Raw genomic sequence first — 16,597 nt, 5'->3', positions numbered from 1 at the left:
GATTATAGATTAATCCTGCCCCAAGGATCAGGGCTGGTTCCTAGAGTGGAACTGCTGGTTCAAACAGCATAAATACTGTCACCCTGAACTTCAGGGAAGTTATTCTATCTTTGCGTTTCCAAAAGAAATATAAATGCTCATTCTTCACTGCTCTCATCAATAATGAGTACTATCTTTTCTTCCCTCTTAATATGGCAATTTAATAAGCATAAAATAGTATTTTATTTCTTCTAAAGAAATTAACCATTTTTGAATGCTGATTAGCCAGTTTTTTTCCTTCTTTTGTGACTTTCCTAAGCAGGTCTTTTGTTCATTTTTCTGTGATAAGTTGAACTCTGTCTTACAGATTTGCATGAATTCTTTCATGTATTAAGGCCATTAAACCTCTCTGCATATACTGCAAATATTTCCTTAGTTATGATATTTTTGCCATATACTTTTCAATATTAACAGTCAACTTGCTTTGTCTTTTTTTCCTTTTGTATGTACAGTGAAAAAGGCCATCCCCACTCTGAAATTATTCAACTATATTTCTTCTTGATCTTTGATGGTATCTATTTTAATATTTACCACTTTAAGCCATGAGAATCTCCTATAATGTGAGGTATGAACTGAATCTCCATCACCACCACCAAGTCTCAGTAAAATTTATTGAAAACTAACCCTACTAGATCACACCCTCCCCCCAAAATCTATACTCCGAGTTCACCGATTAGCCCTGCCGACTGCCAAATACTGTCTCCGGTCCAGCCCTGCTGGCCTCCTTGCAACCCTCAAACAACCAGGTATGACCACTTCTCCAGATCTTTCCACTGTGTTCCCTTGGCCTGAAGCATCCGATCCCAGATACACACATAGCTATTTCTCTCATTTGCTTTTGATCAAGAACCTCCACCTCAAAGAAGTCTTCCTTTGGCTATCTTACCTAAAATATTCTACTTCCCTACTTTAATTTTTCTTCTAACACTACAAATCTGACTCATTTATTTTTCATCTGTTACCGTCATTAGAATGTAGGCTCTGTGAGGAAGTTGTTCATTTTTACTTGTGTCCTAAAAGAGTACTTGGGCCTAAAAGAGTACCCAGTGCATAGTTAAGTGTTCAGTAGGTATTTGCTAAATAAATCTTTTTTCTTCCACTAACGTGAAATACTCTCTTTACAGATTCATACAATACTAGAGTCTGTCCCTGAGCTATTCTTTTGACTCATATGTCTGTGTTTAAGTCAGTGCCCTATTTTAATTACTTCAGCTTACAAATGCATTTTAGGATGTGGCGGTGCACATGCCCCCTGATTACCCACCGAAAACTGTGACGGACCAGAAGCACTGGCTCGTACTTCCTGATGAACTTTAGAATGACTGATTCTGTTAAGTTAAACAAGAATCTGGTAAAAAGTGTGTCTGGAACTATATCAAACTTGATAATTTAATTATGGGGAGAAATGACATCTCTGTAATATTTAATTTACTATTTAAATTTCTTGTGTGTGAAGCGGCATTTTGGTTATTTATGAGGAAGTCTTTGATCTTAGGAAGTATATGCTGAAATATTTGGTAGTCAACTGTCATGATATGTGCAATTTACTTTCAAATAGTTGCACAAAGAAACAATAGACAGAATGATAAAGAGATTCATAAGATAAGGAGAAGGGAAGAGAAGGAAAGAGGGAGGATAAAATGTAGCAAAACGTTAACTGGTAAAATCTAAGCACAAGTAAAGGATATCCCTTTGTATTATTTCAATTGTTTTGTTTTTTGGAAAACTTTTAAAATAAGCTGGTAGGAAAAACTGGGACTTAGTGAATTTTATCAAATGCCTTTTCAGTATCTACTGATGGTTTTTATTCGACTCTGTGTGTGTGTGTGTATATATATAAAATATGTTTATATTACATAATATATATTACTTCCTTCCCCCCAATATTAAGCCATTCTTCCATTTCTGATAAAAATACTATTTAGTCTTGGTTTATTATTCTTTTAGTATATTACTTATCATCTTTGTACTTGTATTCAAAATGAGATTGATACTGGTTTTCTAGTTGGGGGTTTTCTGTCAGTTTTTGGTATCATGATTATGTTACTTTTGTAAAATAAATTTGAAAAGAATTCCATCTTTTTCAATAATTTAAAACAGTTTACAATGGGAATGATCTATTGCTTGAAAATTGGTGAGAGCATGACCATCAAGCTATTTAGGCATCCTTTGAGGAAGTAATTTTTGAGTAATTATTTTCTTTCATGGCTTACAGATTTAAATTTTCTTTCTTCGTTGGTGAATTTTAGTCCACTGGTATTTTCCTAGAAAACTGTCCATTTGGTGGAATTTAAAAATTTTTTTAATTTAAAAATGAAATAGTGTAAAGAGAATATACATAATATTTTCTTGAAATAAAAAAGTGATAACTTTTCCCTTGAAAACTTGTAGCTGAATTTTGGCTAAAGGTGCATCCTGTTAATCACAAGTTCAACTCTGCGACAGGACCATATACTCCATAATGAAGTGTTGAAGGAAGAAAAGGGAATTTGTGAGGATTTTGAAAAATCCGATCTTATTCCGGTTCTTCTCTGATACTCTAGATGGGAGTTTAAGAACATCTTTATTTCTAAGGAACAGACATCAGTGCCAAGAGTGAAAGCATAAAACCACACATGTAGGAGTTACGGTTAAAGGCAGAAGCATCACTACAACTCATCATCCCAATAGAAGATGTACTTTTATTAGATAACTGGGATGTGCATCTGAGGAGAGTCTTTGTCAGTGCGTTTTAAAACTTGTCCACTATCATCTGTAGTAAGTGACCCGAGCAAGCTCACAGTTACACGTGGCTGTTGCCGCTGCTGAGCCTCACCTAACCCGGCGTTGCATCTTTGGCTTGTAGGGGACTGATTAAAACACAAACAAACAAACAAAGAAACAAAAACTTCCACAAAGAAGTGTTAAGTATGGAGCAGAGATCCAATATGGAGCAGAGATTTCTCAAGGGCTGAAACTAGTAATTATTGAAAATTTCTGACTCCTAAATAATGGCCTTAACATTTATAATTTCATTTTTTAGTTCTGTGAAATTAAATAGATAATGCAAGATGACTAAAATAATGGGAAATTTGGGGACGTAAATTGAAAAATGACGTTTTGTAGCTCAAACAAATATTAGTTTGGCAAAGTGACATGTCTTAGAAACTTGAGTTTGGGATGAGAGCGATCACCATCTTGGCGGGCATCGTCAGGGTCATATGTACAGTCGTGAGTGCCTCTTACCTGATACAAAGGGCCATCCTGAGAGCAGACTTGCGAAGCTGAGCAGTTCAGACACCGAAACTGCGGAGGAGATGAACTCATCAGATAAGAGGCATCCACAACTGGATACATATTTAAAACTGATTATTTAAACTATCTTAACGTCAAACATGAGTCAACATGATTAGTTTAAGTAAACACTTTCCAAAATATGGTAGTTGTTTTTGGGAAAAAAAAAAAAGATTTTAAGAACTTAGTGGCTGGTAAAACGTAGCTTGAAACAACTTTAGTACCTAAAATATCAGTTTTGTTACTATTCTGCAAATATTTACCAAAATGGTGGCTGTCCTTTCCGTTTCCTCTTCAAATAATGATTTCTGGGAAAACCCTCGCATCTTCAGTCCAGGAGGGGTATTCTCTTTCTTCCACCCCTTCCTGTGATTGATCTCGCTTAGCTCTCTCTCCTTTCCACTACCCGTGAAAGGAACACTGCTTAAGGACCTCAGGAACTCTGAAAGGGGCACGAGGCTTGCCCCAACCTGTAAGAGGTCCATTTTACGTATTAGGCTAGGCTCTTCATGTTGCTCAGATGAGGTGTTTAGTCTCTGTCTCTATTTTAATAGCATGAGATTGTGAGCTCCTTGAGCGGCACACAGCAGCTTCTCACGGAAGGTTTTGTGAGTAAATCAATGAACGAACACATCTTAAAACTACTGAGTGGATTCATCTGTAAACCTGCTAAGTTCTAACAGTTTAACCATTCATATTTAAAGAAAGAAATCATTCCCAAATCTTGATTTTTCAATACTGGGTTAAATACTTATTAAATGTAAACATTACAATTGAGATTATATACTTTAAACTTATGTATATATGAGTTCAACATTGTATGCCTCTTCAAAATGGGGGGAAAACGCATAAAAAATATGTGAGGTGTAAATTAACCAGGATAAATCTAGCCAAAGCAAGCCACCTTTTTGAAAGAATATTAAAGTAAGCAATGATTAAAACAAATGTATTGGTGGCCTTTTAAATAAAATGTTAGAAATTATCCATTTCCTCAAAAGACTAGCAATTTTTTCCAGAAGTGAGTTCTTGACTTTGTGTCCAGGGTTCACCAACATGCTGTAAGGATATGCCCTGGCAACCTTCCCTTTTCACTCTGGAGTCCCCATGCTCTGGCCTATCAGACCTTGCACGTCCTCAACTGTGCCGAGTCCCAAACAGCATTTAAGGGAAGAGTTCAGGTAAAAAGAGGCTATTTCACTAGAGTGATGATTATTTTTTCCTATTAATCTCTTTTGGTACCAGCCATGAAGGATGTTTGTTTTTCCTAAAAGTGCTTAATAATGCAAATAACGCAAAGTAAGACAAATGTGGTACAGTAACTGTAGGTACGTCCTGGCAGGGGCTTGCTACAAGACCTAAAATCAACCAGGATCATCTGGGAAAGATGGGCTGTACTGAGACTTAGTATTCAACCTACCCAAGAAAAGGAGAGCAGGAAGAACACGAGCTCATGACGAAAGCTGAGGCCGAATGGGAAGATAGGAATAGTAAGTAAGCTCTCAGGGATGAGAGGAGGTACTAGAGAGAGTTACAATAATAGTAAAATGTAAGATACATAAGCTATTCGTACACTTACTAACATTTATTATGTCAGGCATTCTGCCACGTACTTTATTACATAGTATTTCATTCTTACTAAGACATTTCGAGACAAGTATTGTTACTCAAATTTTAGGGATCAAAAAACGGAGTCAAAACTAGGAAGCAGAACACAACTGGGAGGAAATGGCTACAACACATATGACCAGAGATTCATTTCTAGAATTCATAAGGAGCTCTTAGAAGTTAGTAAGGAAAAGACAAACACCACAATAGAAAAACAACAAGGCAACTGATATGAAAAGAAACTTCACAGAAGAAATACAAAATTGATAATATGCTGTGTTGGTGAGGGTGTCAGAAAATGGGCACTCTCGTGTATTACTGGTAGAATTATACACTGCCAGAATCTTTTAAGAGGATAGTTATTATCTACCAAAAAGTTAAATATGCATACTCTTGTAAATCCCACACCTGGCATCTAACCAATGAATATGCTTGCACATGTGTAAAAAGATCTATGTACTGGAGTAACTATTGCTTATAATGTTAAAAAAAACCTTGAAAAAGTCTAAATTTCCACCAAAGGAGTGTGTTAATCAGATTATGCTACAGACACACAAATGGAATACTATCAATGTGGTATAAAGAATTGTATCAAAGTTTGTTGATTCTCCATAAGACACATCATCAAATGATAAAAAGTTGCAGAAGAGTACATATGAGTCCGTTTATGTTTCAGAACTGTGATGAACCCTGGATATTATAACAGGATCATGTATTATTGGTGATTAGTCTAGATAACTAAGTCCCTCCTAGATTGAGATCAGATTCTGTGATTCTATACCCTCAATTTACAGATTTGGAAGCCACAGGCAAGCCAGTGGTCATGGATCACGTTTCCTAAAGTTCTATTACTCAAAGGATGGTCCAAAGATCGGATGCACTAGCATTCCCTGGGAGCTTGTTACAAATGCAAAATTTTGGGCCCCACCCCAGACCTACTGAGTCAGAATCTGTATTTTACCAAGATCCCCACATGATTTCTATTCACATTAAAGTCTGAGAAGCACTGGCTTTTCAAAAAGGTACATTTTCTCCCATTCATAAGCAAAAGATGAAACACCAGTCCTGAGTATAACATCTTCAGGCGGCAGTATCGTTATGAACTGAAAAATCTCTTAAGGATTTGCTAAGTGCAACCAGATGTTTGATTCCTAATGATAAAAACCTTTTAAAAATGCATCACACTGAAGAATTCAGAAAGTGCTAGGACTTGAGAAAACAGACCGAGTCTGAAGGGGAGCTGCCCCAGGAGGAAGAAGCGGCACCGAGGCCCTGTGGCACCGGAGGTGCGCTGCAGCCCTGGAGAAGCGTAGGCAAAGCTGGCTTTTCTGAGATTCTTCCTGGGAGTCTAGATGTAGGTTTAAAGTCAGGAGGTGACTGGAGTATGTCTGGCCTTGCCTGAGGCAGAAGAGCCAGGGGGCAGGGCAGCATCCCGTGTGAAAAGGGAAGACAGCCACAGGGTTTACTCAGAGACCCAGGAGAACATAGCACCTACGAGAAACACCCCACGGCACCGAAGAGAAGAAAACAGTTGCCAAGATGCCAATTCTAGCCAAGTCAACCTAAAAATTTATTCCAATGCCAATCACAGTCCCATTCTAGAGCTCATCTGAAAAAACAAATGGGTAAAGCGAGCCAACACAATTTTTAAAAGGGTAATAAGGAGTAACCTAGGATAGAAGCAACCTATTTGCCTTATAAATTAGTCTGAACTTTATTCAAACTTATCCCAAAGAAAATGGACAGCTTAGGGGCTTTAAATTAGGGGTGGGATGTGATCAGATTTTTATAAAAGCTATATATGATGTGTAATGTGGTGCAGGGATAAGACCCACTCAGAAGAACAAAACTGTCCAGGAACACAATGTACATACCTGTGTGTGTACAAACATGTACAGGTAACCTCTGCATAGATAATGCTGACAGCTCAAAACACGGAGATAAAGTATGGATTATTCAATGAATGATATTTTTGGCAAAAAAATCTTAGAATAATTTAGTCTTAGTCTTGGTTTATTTTTTTTAATAGAAAATTTTTAAATGTTTGTTTGAGAGAGCGAGAGAGCACGTGTGAGCTGGGGAGGGGAAGAAAGAGAGGGGGAGAGACAGAATCCCAAGCGGGCTTTAGGCTATCGGCACAGAGTCCGACACAGGGCTCCATCTTGTGAACCATGAGACCATGACCTGAGCCAAAACCAAGAGTCGGTTGCTTAACCCACTGAGTCACCCAGGAGCCTGAGTCTTAGCCTAGTGGTAGGTATGTGTGTGTGTGTAAGGAAATAAATCCCAGGTAGATCAAAATATTGACCGTAAAAAAGTACCAGAAACAAGTAAAAGAATCACAAGGTAGGAAATCAGCTGACCCCAGCAGGAGGCACAGCCAGGTAGCAAAAGCAGTAGATAAGGTGAACTTTTCAGACCGACATCCTGGCATCCCGCTGGCAGTGGAGGGGCACTGATGGGGACAGATATGACTGCAACAAGTACACTAGTAGGGGCTTGATCAAGAAATGACTGTTTTGTTGCTTATTTTTCCATTCACTCCAACTGTCAGAATTCACCAATTATTATTATAACTCCTAATTAATTGGAACATGAGCCAAAATTTAAAATCTGTTTAACAGAAAACAAATGGGAAATGGAGATCCAAATAAATGAGATGATCTTTAGGATATATTTTGCATAACTATTACCTTATAAAAGACAAACTCTGCATTTAATTTATTCTTTGAACAAATATTTTTTGAGTGTTTGTACTAGGCACTGCTCTAGCTACTGGAGACTCAGCAGGGAACAAATAATCATCCCCATCCTCAGATTACATTTTAGTTGGGGGACAGATAATAACATAAGTAAGTGGCATAGTGTGTCAGATGGTATGAAGAAAATACTGCGGAAAACAGTCAAACCTGAAAACGGATTAGGAGAATGCCAGAATGGGAGTGGTGGTTGTGATATTAAGGAAGGTCAGAGCCCTCGCTGGAAAGGTGATATAGAAGCAAAATTCTTTTAAGTGACGAGGGTAAAGAAAATAGGTGGACACCTAGGGTGGCAGGAGAAAGCCTGGCATGTTAGAGGAAACAGGAGTGAGTGGGTCAGAATGTGATGAGCCAACAGAAAGTAAACCATAGGATCAGAGAGATGTCTGGGGAAAATGATGGGGTCGGTATCTACAGGACCCTGGAAGGACTTCGGTTTTTATCTAAGTGAGATGAGAGGTCACTGGAGAGCTCGGAGCAGAGAAGCGACATATTCTAACTTGTTTTAGGAGGATCACTATGCCGGCCAAAAACAGTATGTGGACCCCAGGTGGAGGCAAGAGTGGAAGCATGGAGCTCAGGCAGGAGATTTTTACAGATGTTCTGGAAAATGGTGACAGTGGCTGGGACCAGAGTGGCAGAGTGGAGGTAGTAAGATATAACTGGATTCTGATGGTGGTGTTCTGATAGCAGAGGTCACAGAATCTGCTAAGGATAGAAGAAAGAAAAAGAAACTGATGAGGACTGACTTCAAGGATTTTGGTGTGAGAAACTGGAAAAATGGGATGACAAATTTTGGAACTATTGAGATTGTGAAGACTGAGGGGCAAACAGGCTTGGAGGAGAGCAAACAAAAAACAGGGCTGTCGTGCTGAAAAAATTAATTGGGCTAATAGATTACTTTACCATTGTACTAAATATAAAATGCGGTTAACTTTTCTATTTATTGCTTTCGTTTTTACTGGAATGAAAAATCATAAGGTACCGAACCATTTTTCCAAGCAAGCTTTTATTAAAATATGCCTTAAACAACCAAGGAATTTAAACTGTCAAACATGTGTAATCAGAAACATAACTGTAGTAAAGACTGATTTAACTGATGGTCTATTAATATCAATTTCTATGCATTAGCTCCTTCACACTTTGACATTAAAATAACTGGCAGTGTGGGCGACTGCTGGGAGGGGGGTCGTGTGAAGGACAAGTGAGTGCTGGCAGAGGTCTTGCAGTGGATGACTTCTTACATCTCTTCAACCCTAAGGCAAACCCATTCATAGTGTCTGAAAATCATTAACACATACTTAAAACAATGACTTATCAAAGAAAGAAAGCTGCAATTATATCGTTACGAAATTATATGTACTATCACAATGTCTAGGCCCCAACTGTGCTGGGTAAGAAAGAACTGACTACCTCTGTTTAGCTGCACCTGGGACCTGAAACACTTTGGCTGGAAGGATTCAGTGAGGGTGATGTATGTAGAACCATTTTTTAAAAAACTATAAAATATCCTCGAAAGTCAAGTAGTAATTTACCAAATACAATTAGATTTGCTTTTTAAAAGATGAGGCTTAGAGAGGTCTAATATGTTTTTCTAGGGCACACACCTCTCTGGTGACTGGTCCTCAAACATCATTTCTTCTTCCCGGTCATGAGAATTCCGCCTCAAAAGGAAGATTTTACCCAAGTAGGACTCAGAAAAAAAAAGTCTGACCTTAGAAGTTAGGTGCTTCGTTTATCGTTATATCAAGACATTTCTGAAAAATGTAGCCAATTATCCTATCCATTGAACAGAACACACAAAAATGATTTTTTTGAGGTCTGTTTCATTAACGTTCCATAGATGTTTCCAATCCACACAAGTATGTTTTTGAACCACTGGAATATGGCAACCCTCATTATATTCAGATTCTGTATCACTTGTCCTTGACTGAGGTTACATTTCTTTAGTATTCTTTCATAACTCAGGTTTTCACAAAAATGTAATAAAGCCTAGTTTATTAGAGAGATTAAAACTACAGAGAGTTTAGAAGTATGACATATTATTACCATAACCACCACAGAGTCTCAATGTCTGAGAGGACCTTGTAGGTCACCTAGCACAACCTTCTAGTCAATCTCAATGTGTATTCATGGACTCAGATTATGAAGAGAATTTCTGGTAGCATCACCACTACATTCCTCACTGATCTATATCAGTGTCATGATCCCTAGTCCCTCGGATTTCCATAATATCAATGTAATATATAACTCAGGTAGGATATGCTTGAACCTTCTCATTAACCCTAAGCAAAGATACATTTCAAAATATAAAATTCTCCTTTGGGGTTTCTTGGATTTTTCTCAGGTTTCTCCTTTTAAATCATTTCTCCTGTATTGTCTAGGGTCTAACTCACAATAGTCTAATTCTGGCATCAGAAACCACTGCAAACTCACTTACCCTTTGGTCCGATTTTACACTTTCACGAAAAGGAGGTACCTGAAAAAAAGGATTACCTAGATTCTACCCTATCTGTCCCTTCTAGCACAACCAAAAAATAACATCAATTAGACGTACTAATCATGGCAAAACTTAGTCTCTCCACTCAACTCCATATAGTTAGAAATTCCCATATCTTACTGGGGTTTAAAAGCATTTACATGCCATCTTCTCTGTCTTGAGGTTAGTAGCGTTCTGAACATATTTAGATGGGACTTTTAACTCACCTTCAATATAACAAAACCATATTTAACACAGACCTTGGTCTTGTACTTGGGACCAATTAGCATGGAGTAGCTGGGTGTAAACAGTAAAAGGAATCAGTTTCTTCTCTTTCCCAAGCTAGTTTTTTGTTTCTAAGTAATACTGTTAAATAGGAGTAATAAAATGACATAGAACTAAATATACACATAGGTAAATATAAAAGCAATTTACGTTTTCGCCTCTTAGTCGCCATCTTGTCATGTAGATGAATTCCATAGTGTGATCCTTCCCCATAATTTCACCATTGCACAGCACATCCAACTTTAAAAAGAATACAGATCCATTAACGTAAGCAGTTCGTGTCTTACACTTTTTTCCAAATTTCAAAAAAAGATTCAAATAGTTATAAAAAATAGAGGTATTATCCATTATTTAAAAAGAGCATTGAATATTTTTATTAAAAGCACTGGTCCATTTCATAAGTATTAACAATTCAGATAGAAGTAACATGAAGGACTGCTTGTCTTGTCCCACATACCTGTCACTCAAGTCTATACACATAATTTTGAAATGCAGTGTAAGATTTTTTTAGTCCATGTCTCTGTGCACTTACAGGTTTAGACATATTTCCATGATTGTCTCTTACAGAATGAGGAGGAATTGTGGAGACCTCACAGCACCTGGGGCTTATGAGCTCACCTCTCAGAATCCTTTCACCTTCCCAAGATTTAGAGGACTTGCTTTCCTCTCATTAGTTTGTATTCCAAGAGGGTAAATGAATGAATGTGGATACAAGATTTTTGGGGACGTCAAGGCATATGAGAACTTCTGGTAATTACCTGTAGCTAAAGTCGACAGAACAGTTAGGACCACGCCACAGGCCTGTGTCTTCTAGGGCTCTCTGGCCTGTTTTGCTTGGTTGGTAACTTGCATAATACTTCCAGGACCCTCTTCTCACCTTGCATCAAACTTCAAAAAAGGTTGCGTGTTTCAAAGCTCACTTTTGCTCTAGAGTTGCAGGAACCAAACAACCCCCCAAATCCTTAATTAAGAAGGCCCCAAGAACTGTGGCTATGATTTGCCAATTCAACAAAACATAAACAAACATTTATCATAGGCCCCCAAAGTAAAACATTTCAGTTCTTTAGCTATTAAAAGCAAACTGATAAGAGTTTAGTTTAAAGTGTGGAAAGGGGGAAGAAGAATGGGTTTTAAATAATTCTGTGTTTGGCTAGATAGAGATTAGAGAGTCCTGAACCTTAAAAGTCTAAAATGAGTAGAGTTCCAATTGTATTACACAAATGTTTAACTAAATTATATTGATTTTTTGATGATTTATGGTGACTTACATGGACCTCAAAATGTTTTTTAGACATTTTTAAAAAGACAAAATAGTTTTATTTTTATTTTTTTAAGTTTATTTATTTCAAAGAGAGACAGAGAGCACAGGAGGGGCAGAGAGAGGAAGAAAGAGAGAATCCCAAGCAGATTCTTCACTGTCAGCACAGAGCCTGATGTGGGGCTTGAATCCACAAACTGTGAGATCATGACCTGAACTGAAATCAAGCATCAGATGCTTAACTGACTGGGCCACCAAGGTGCCCGATGATTTTTTTTTTTTTTTTAATCTTGCCTGTAAAATAAACTCATAAGCAAAGAAGTAAAGAGATTTAGGATGCAATCCCTAATTCGGTATGCTGCTTCTGTTGTCATTTACAAATGAAACTATCTCCCCCAATGAGCAATGCTGTTGCAAAAGGCTTCAGCTCATAAGTATTTCATTACTACATCCCCCTATATGTTAAGACAGCAAAATAAGGGAGGAACCAGTAAATCCTTCTAAAAATCACAGGAAAAGTCCTTTACACTGGGATAGACAAGGAGCTGTCAGTGGACTGAGTCTCCTGCCTTGCTGTTTTATATGGAGAGAGATGATAAGTGCCGGCAGTAAGACTGTGAGAGAAATCATCCTCTCAGCTCTAACAGCTTCCTGGAAACTAGAAAATAATTGAGTCACACCTGAAAGTAAGGAAATAAAACTGCATGTGGTATTTTGTAAGAAGATAATAAAGTACAAAAACAGTTTCATTTTCTATTTTCACTGTTGTATCTGTATCTTTTACTTTACCAAGTACATAGGGCTTTGATTAACTCTCATACTTTTTTTCCCTAATGTAAAAGTTGATGTCTCTGGAAATGTTTTAATATGTGTGGGACCAAACCATAGTAAGAATTTTTAATCCATAGATTAATTAGTTGTCTGAGAGAAGTTTTTAAATAAATTTAGGATCAGAGGCTTCCTCATAATACAGTCTTAATACCTGTCAATGCCTATGTTCAAATCCTATTTTATTTCTACTATGATAAACTATTCATATTAATTGAAGAACTATGTTGCCTTTGATGTCTTTGTTTATACAGAACACTAGTTTGGTCTTTAGTTTTTTCAGAAGCTATTCTCAGAACCCAAAGGGGAGCAAGAGAAAATTAATAGAAGTTGTAAGACTGCCATTTGGGCAGGTGAGAAATGGTAACCGTATCTCCTCATTACGTTATAGCTGTAATTCTAGCATCTTAAACATTCTCTAAACATTGAACACATTACAAGCTGTGCTGTGATCAATATCAGGGCAATTTACCTCTCCTGTAAGGAAACTGGTAGACCGCATTTATGCAGATGCAATTACATTGGTTTTACCTTCTGCTAAACAATATCACTTTTGCAAATCACATAATTAAAGGAACGCTATTTGTAAAATCCCTTTTCATAAAAAGACAATGTTTTACATTCTGAAAAAGAAGTCTGTAAAGAATTGGTAAAACTGGATCTCAAAGGTCTCAGATAAAAAAAAAAAAAAAAAAAGACCCTAAAGCATGTTGGCATTAAAGTCCAGTTAGCTGAGATATTTATTTTTGGATCACTTAATATTATTTAGGTATCTCCTCTAATGGTAAAACACTAAATGCATTTGTATGTTTTAGTCAGGATGTTAAAAAATACACATTACATAAACAGAATATTACATTCTCAAAATTAATTTTTAACACGAAAATAACCCGTTTCCACAAAATTATTGTTAATTTTTACTTCTTTTGTTAGAATTTTACTTCAGATTAGAATTATCAAAATGATCAAGATTGTATTGTTAACTTACCTCATAAGAACTTGGAAGTTTTAGTTTTAAACTTAAAAATTTTTTAATAGTTCCCACAGTTACACGGGTAGAACATCGAATGAATTTCTTCATTAAACCCTAAAGGAAACAGATTATTAGTTAAAATATATCTTGTAATGAAACCACAAGTGTCATTTCCCACTATCATTTTGAGGATTTTCAAAATATATTCTGAAAATGTTTCAAATTATACTCTTTAGTATTACTAAATAAAAAATGTTTCTAATTCTTAGATACTTACATGGTATTCTTCAAGAATGTACTATTATGTACACTCAGAAAATCCTGGGAAATTGAAAATCTTCATACCTCTAGACATGTCTAGAAATGTCTAGAAGTATGCAGATTGTCAATTTGTTTAGTTAACAATGCATTATGAATTTAATCAAAAATAAAGGTCACAAAAAGAATATAAAATATTTTATTAAAGAATGTCACTTCTAAAAGAATTAGGGATATTTTTTAAAAGTCTCATAAACTTTTAAATATTTTTTAAAAGAGCAGTGATCTCAGATGGGGCCATAAGGAGCCCCAGAGTTCAGTAGAGGCCAGTCAGGCGACAAGATCCCTAGCAAGTAAAAGTCATGTGGAACGGACTCTGGTTCTGGAGAAACATGTCCCAGTCAGTGTCTGATGGGCTGTGATTACTTTACTGGAAAAACATGTTCTTTGTACCTGGATTTTTCTCATTTTATTAGCAGTACTGACTTACTCTTTTAGCATGAACATCACTAAAATATATGAACCAATCCAGAATGAATGCTCAAACTAAAATTAGTCAAAATGAGGTGTGGAGACATGATAAACACGAACCAGTGTGTGAAACAAAATTACATCTCCAAACCTTAAAAGTTTTCAACAGTAAAACAAAAACCAGCAACTGAATCTTTTAAAGGTATAAGGTATTACTTCTACTTATATATACAGGATATTCTTAAATTCACTAAGGCCAAAGTAGAGCCATCCAGTCAGTATGTATTCTTAGCAAATGTGTTCCTGGCAAAATATATTTCCTAGCAAAGACCAACAGAAACAAATTTACAAATGATAACTTGGTCACTATTTAGATGGTAAAGTAACCATTAAAAGAAAACAGAAGTCAAAAGTTACATCTAAAGCAAAACACACACTAGACATTTCAAATGGAAAGACTGATACTCTAGATAGCGTGAAAATGAAGGGATAAATATTCACATAGATCTTCCCTGTTATCTATTCCCATCATCTAAACTACCCCAATGTTTCCAGTCTATTGTTCCAAACGGTTTATAAAGAATTCTTGGTACATTTTATAGGTCCCAGTTAAGTTAGAGTATAATGTGAAGGTACTAGAAGACCCTCTAAGTATATTATCATCTGCAGAGAAATCTCAGCTTGTTGAAATAACCTACAGAAATGAACATGGCATCACTACTTTTTGGAAATTGTTAATAAGGAGAGAGCTGTCAGAAGAGTTAAGAGAAGATTTTAAAAATTAGGCAAAAGCTGGTCTCTGGAATTTATAACTCAATAAACTTTGACATTCTCTAACAAAATTCCAGCCTGAATTATTTAATATTTGATTTGTAAGTACTTAGAAAATGACAATGTAACAATTATGCATTCTCCCTCTACAGAAACATTTTACAATTATACCAAATTAATCTTGCTGTTTCCTAGATAGGTACACCTAGAAACTGCTATACAGACCTCTGAATCAACAAGTAATCAACACATTTTAAGAGAGGCAATGACAAGAGTGCTGAGTAGATGACCAGGAAGAGATGATCCTAAGAGCAGTGCATCTTCCCGGCATTCCCTTTCAGAACACACAGAAAATGGAACCATCTGGACTACACACAGGGGGTTAACGGGAGACTGCTGGCTGGGACAGCAGCTGTGTAGTCAGCTGCTCTGGTGGGATCAACATTTCAGGCTCCCCTGTATATCTGAAGAAATATTACCTTTCTCTTGCATGGCACAGTGCCTTGCCTTCTAACCTGCTCCCTAAACTCAAACCAGAAGAGGAACAGTTAAAAAAAAAAAAAGGCTCCTTTCTGCTTCTAAGGTGGTTACCCTAGAGGCACTTTTACTTTTTTTTATCTCTTGGTTTTAAAAGATGTAAGAGACTAGATTTGAAATCAGCTAGTGGTCAAAATCATGAGTTATACGGGTTTCCAGTTATGTAGAATACAATGCAACAAATTCTAGTTCTTATGATAATGATTATTTGAGGTTATTTTTTTAAACCCAACCCCCTGTTTCTTCTGTCATCTTCGGAATGGTAGGGCTAGTATCTTCACCAGCTAAAACGGCTATCAAGCTTGACTTTTTTTTTTTTTAATTTGTAACTAGGTGTGGTGATGGATATATATACTTTTAAAGTTTTTTAAAGTTTATTTAGAGAGAGAGTGTGAGCAGGAGAGGGGGAGAGAGAGAGGGAGAGAGAAACCCAAGCAGACTCCGCACTGCCAGCACAGAGTGTGACATGGGGCCTGAACTCACGAACCGTGAGATCATGACCTGAGCCGAAACCGAGAGCCAGACGCTTAACCAACTGAACCACCCAGGCACCCCGACTTTAACTTTTTTTTTAAATTGAAATTCAAATACCAAAAAAGTCACCATTTAAAATGTACAATTCAGTAATACCAGTATATTCATGAGGTTATGCAACCATTACCATTATCTAATTCCAGGGCATTTCATTACCCCACTAGGAAACTTACTTATTAGCAGTCACTTCTCCTTCCTTTTCCCTAGACCGGACAAAAGCCAATCTACTTTCTGTGTCTATGGACTGCCTTTTCTGGACATTTCATAGCAATGAAATCATACAATATGTGGCCTCTCTTTCTGGCTTCTTTCACTTGGCATAATGTTTTCAAGGTTCATTCACGTCATAGCATGTTACAGTATTTGATTCTAGCTTATAGTTTATTAAAAACTATCATATTTTCCTTTTTGTAAAAAAAAAAAATTACATGCATCCTAGTGGGTGTGAAGTGTCATGTGATTTTGGTTTGCATAGCCCTAATGACTAATGATGTTTAGCATCTTTTCATGTGTTCATTGGTCATTTG

General features: G+C 36.7%; 1 protein-coding gene across 6 annotated transcripts in view; it reads right to left on the bottom strand.

Annotated features, from left to right (window-relative positions):
* PCGF5 (polycomb group ring finger 5) overlaps nucleotides 1-16,597 on the bottom strand; it is a 125,375-nt gene that overhangs the window by 8,681 nt on the left and 100,097 nt on the right. For 4 of the 6 annotated variants that reach the window (XM_040485840.1, XM_040485844.1, XM_040485842.1 and 1 more), the window contains 4 exons: nucleotides 13,515-13,613; nucleotides 10,591-10,680; nucleotides 3,265-3,324; nucleotides 1,855-2,888 (listed from right to left, as the gene is read on the bottom strand). In XM_040485840.1, coding sequence (XP_040341774.1) covers nucleotides 2,724-2,888; nucleotides 3,265-3,324; nucleotides 10,591-10,680; nucleotides 13,515-13,613 — 414 coding nt within the window. In that variant the 3' untranslated portion in view covers nucleotides 1,855-2,723. Of the gene's footprint in view, nucleotides 1-1,854; nucleotides 2,889-3,264; nucleotides 3,325-10,590; nucleotides 10,681-13,514; nucleotides 13,614-16,597 lie in introns of those variants that run through there. The other 2 variants (XM_040485845.1, XM_040485846.1) reach the window with 2 other exon arrangements.

The sequence above is a fragment of the Herpailurus yagouaroundi genome, unplaced genomic scaffold (genome assembly GCF_014898765.1).
Source record: "Herpailurus yagouaroundi ecotype Mexico unplaced genomic scaffold, PumYag 163, whole genome shotgun sequence".
NCBI classification, from domain to species: Eukaryota; Metazoa; Chordata; class Mammalia; order Carnivora; family Felidae; genus Herpailurus; species Herpailurus yagouaroundi.
Note: the sequence above shows the minus strand (reverse complement) of the source record. Positions and strands in the feature narration are given on the sequence as shown.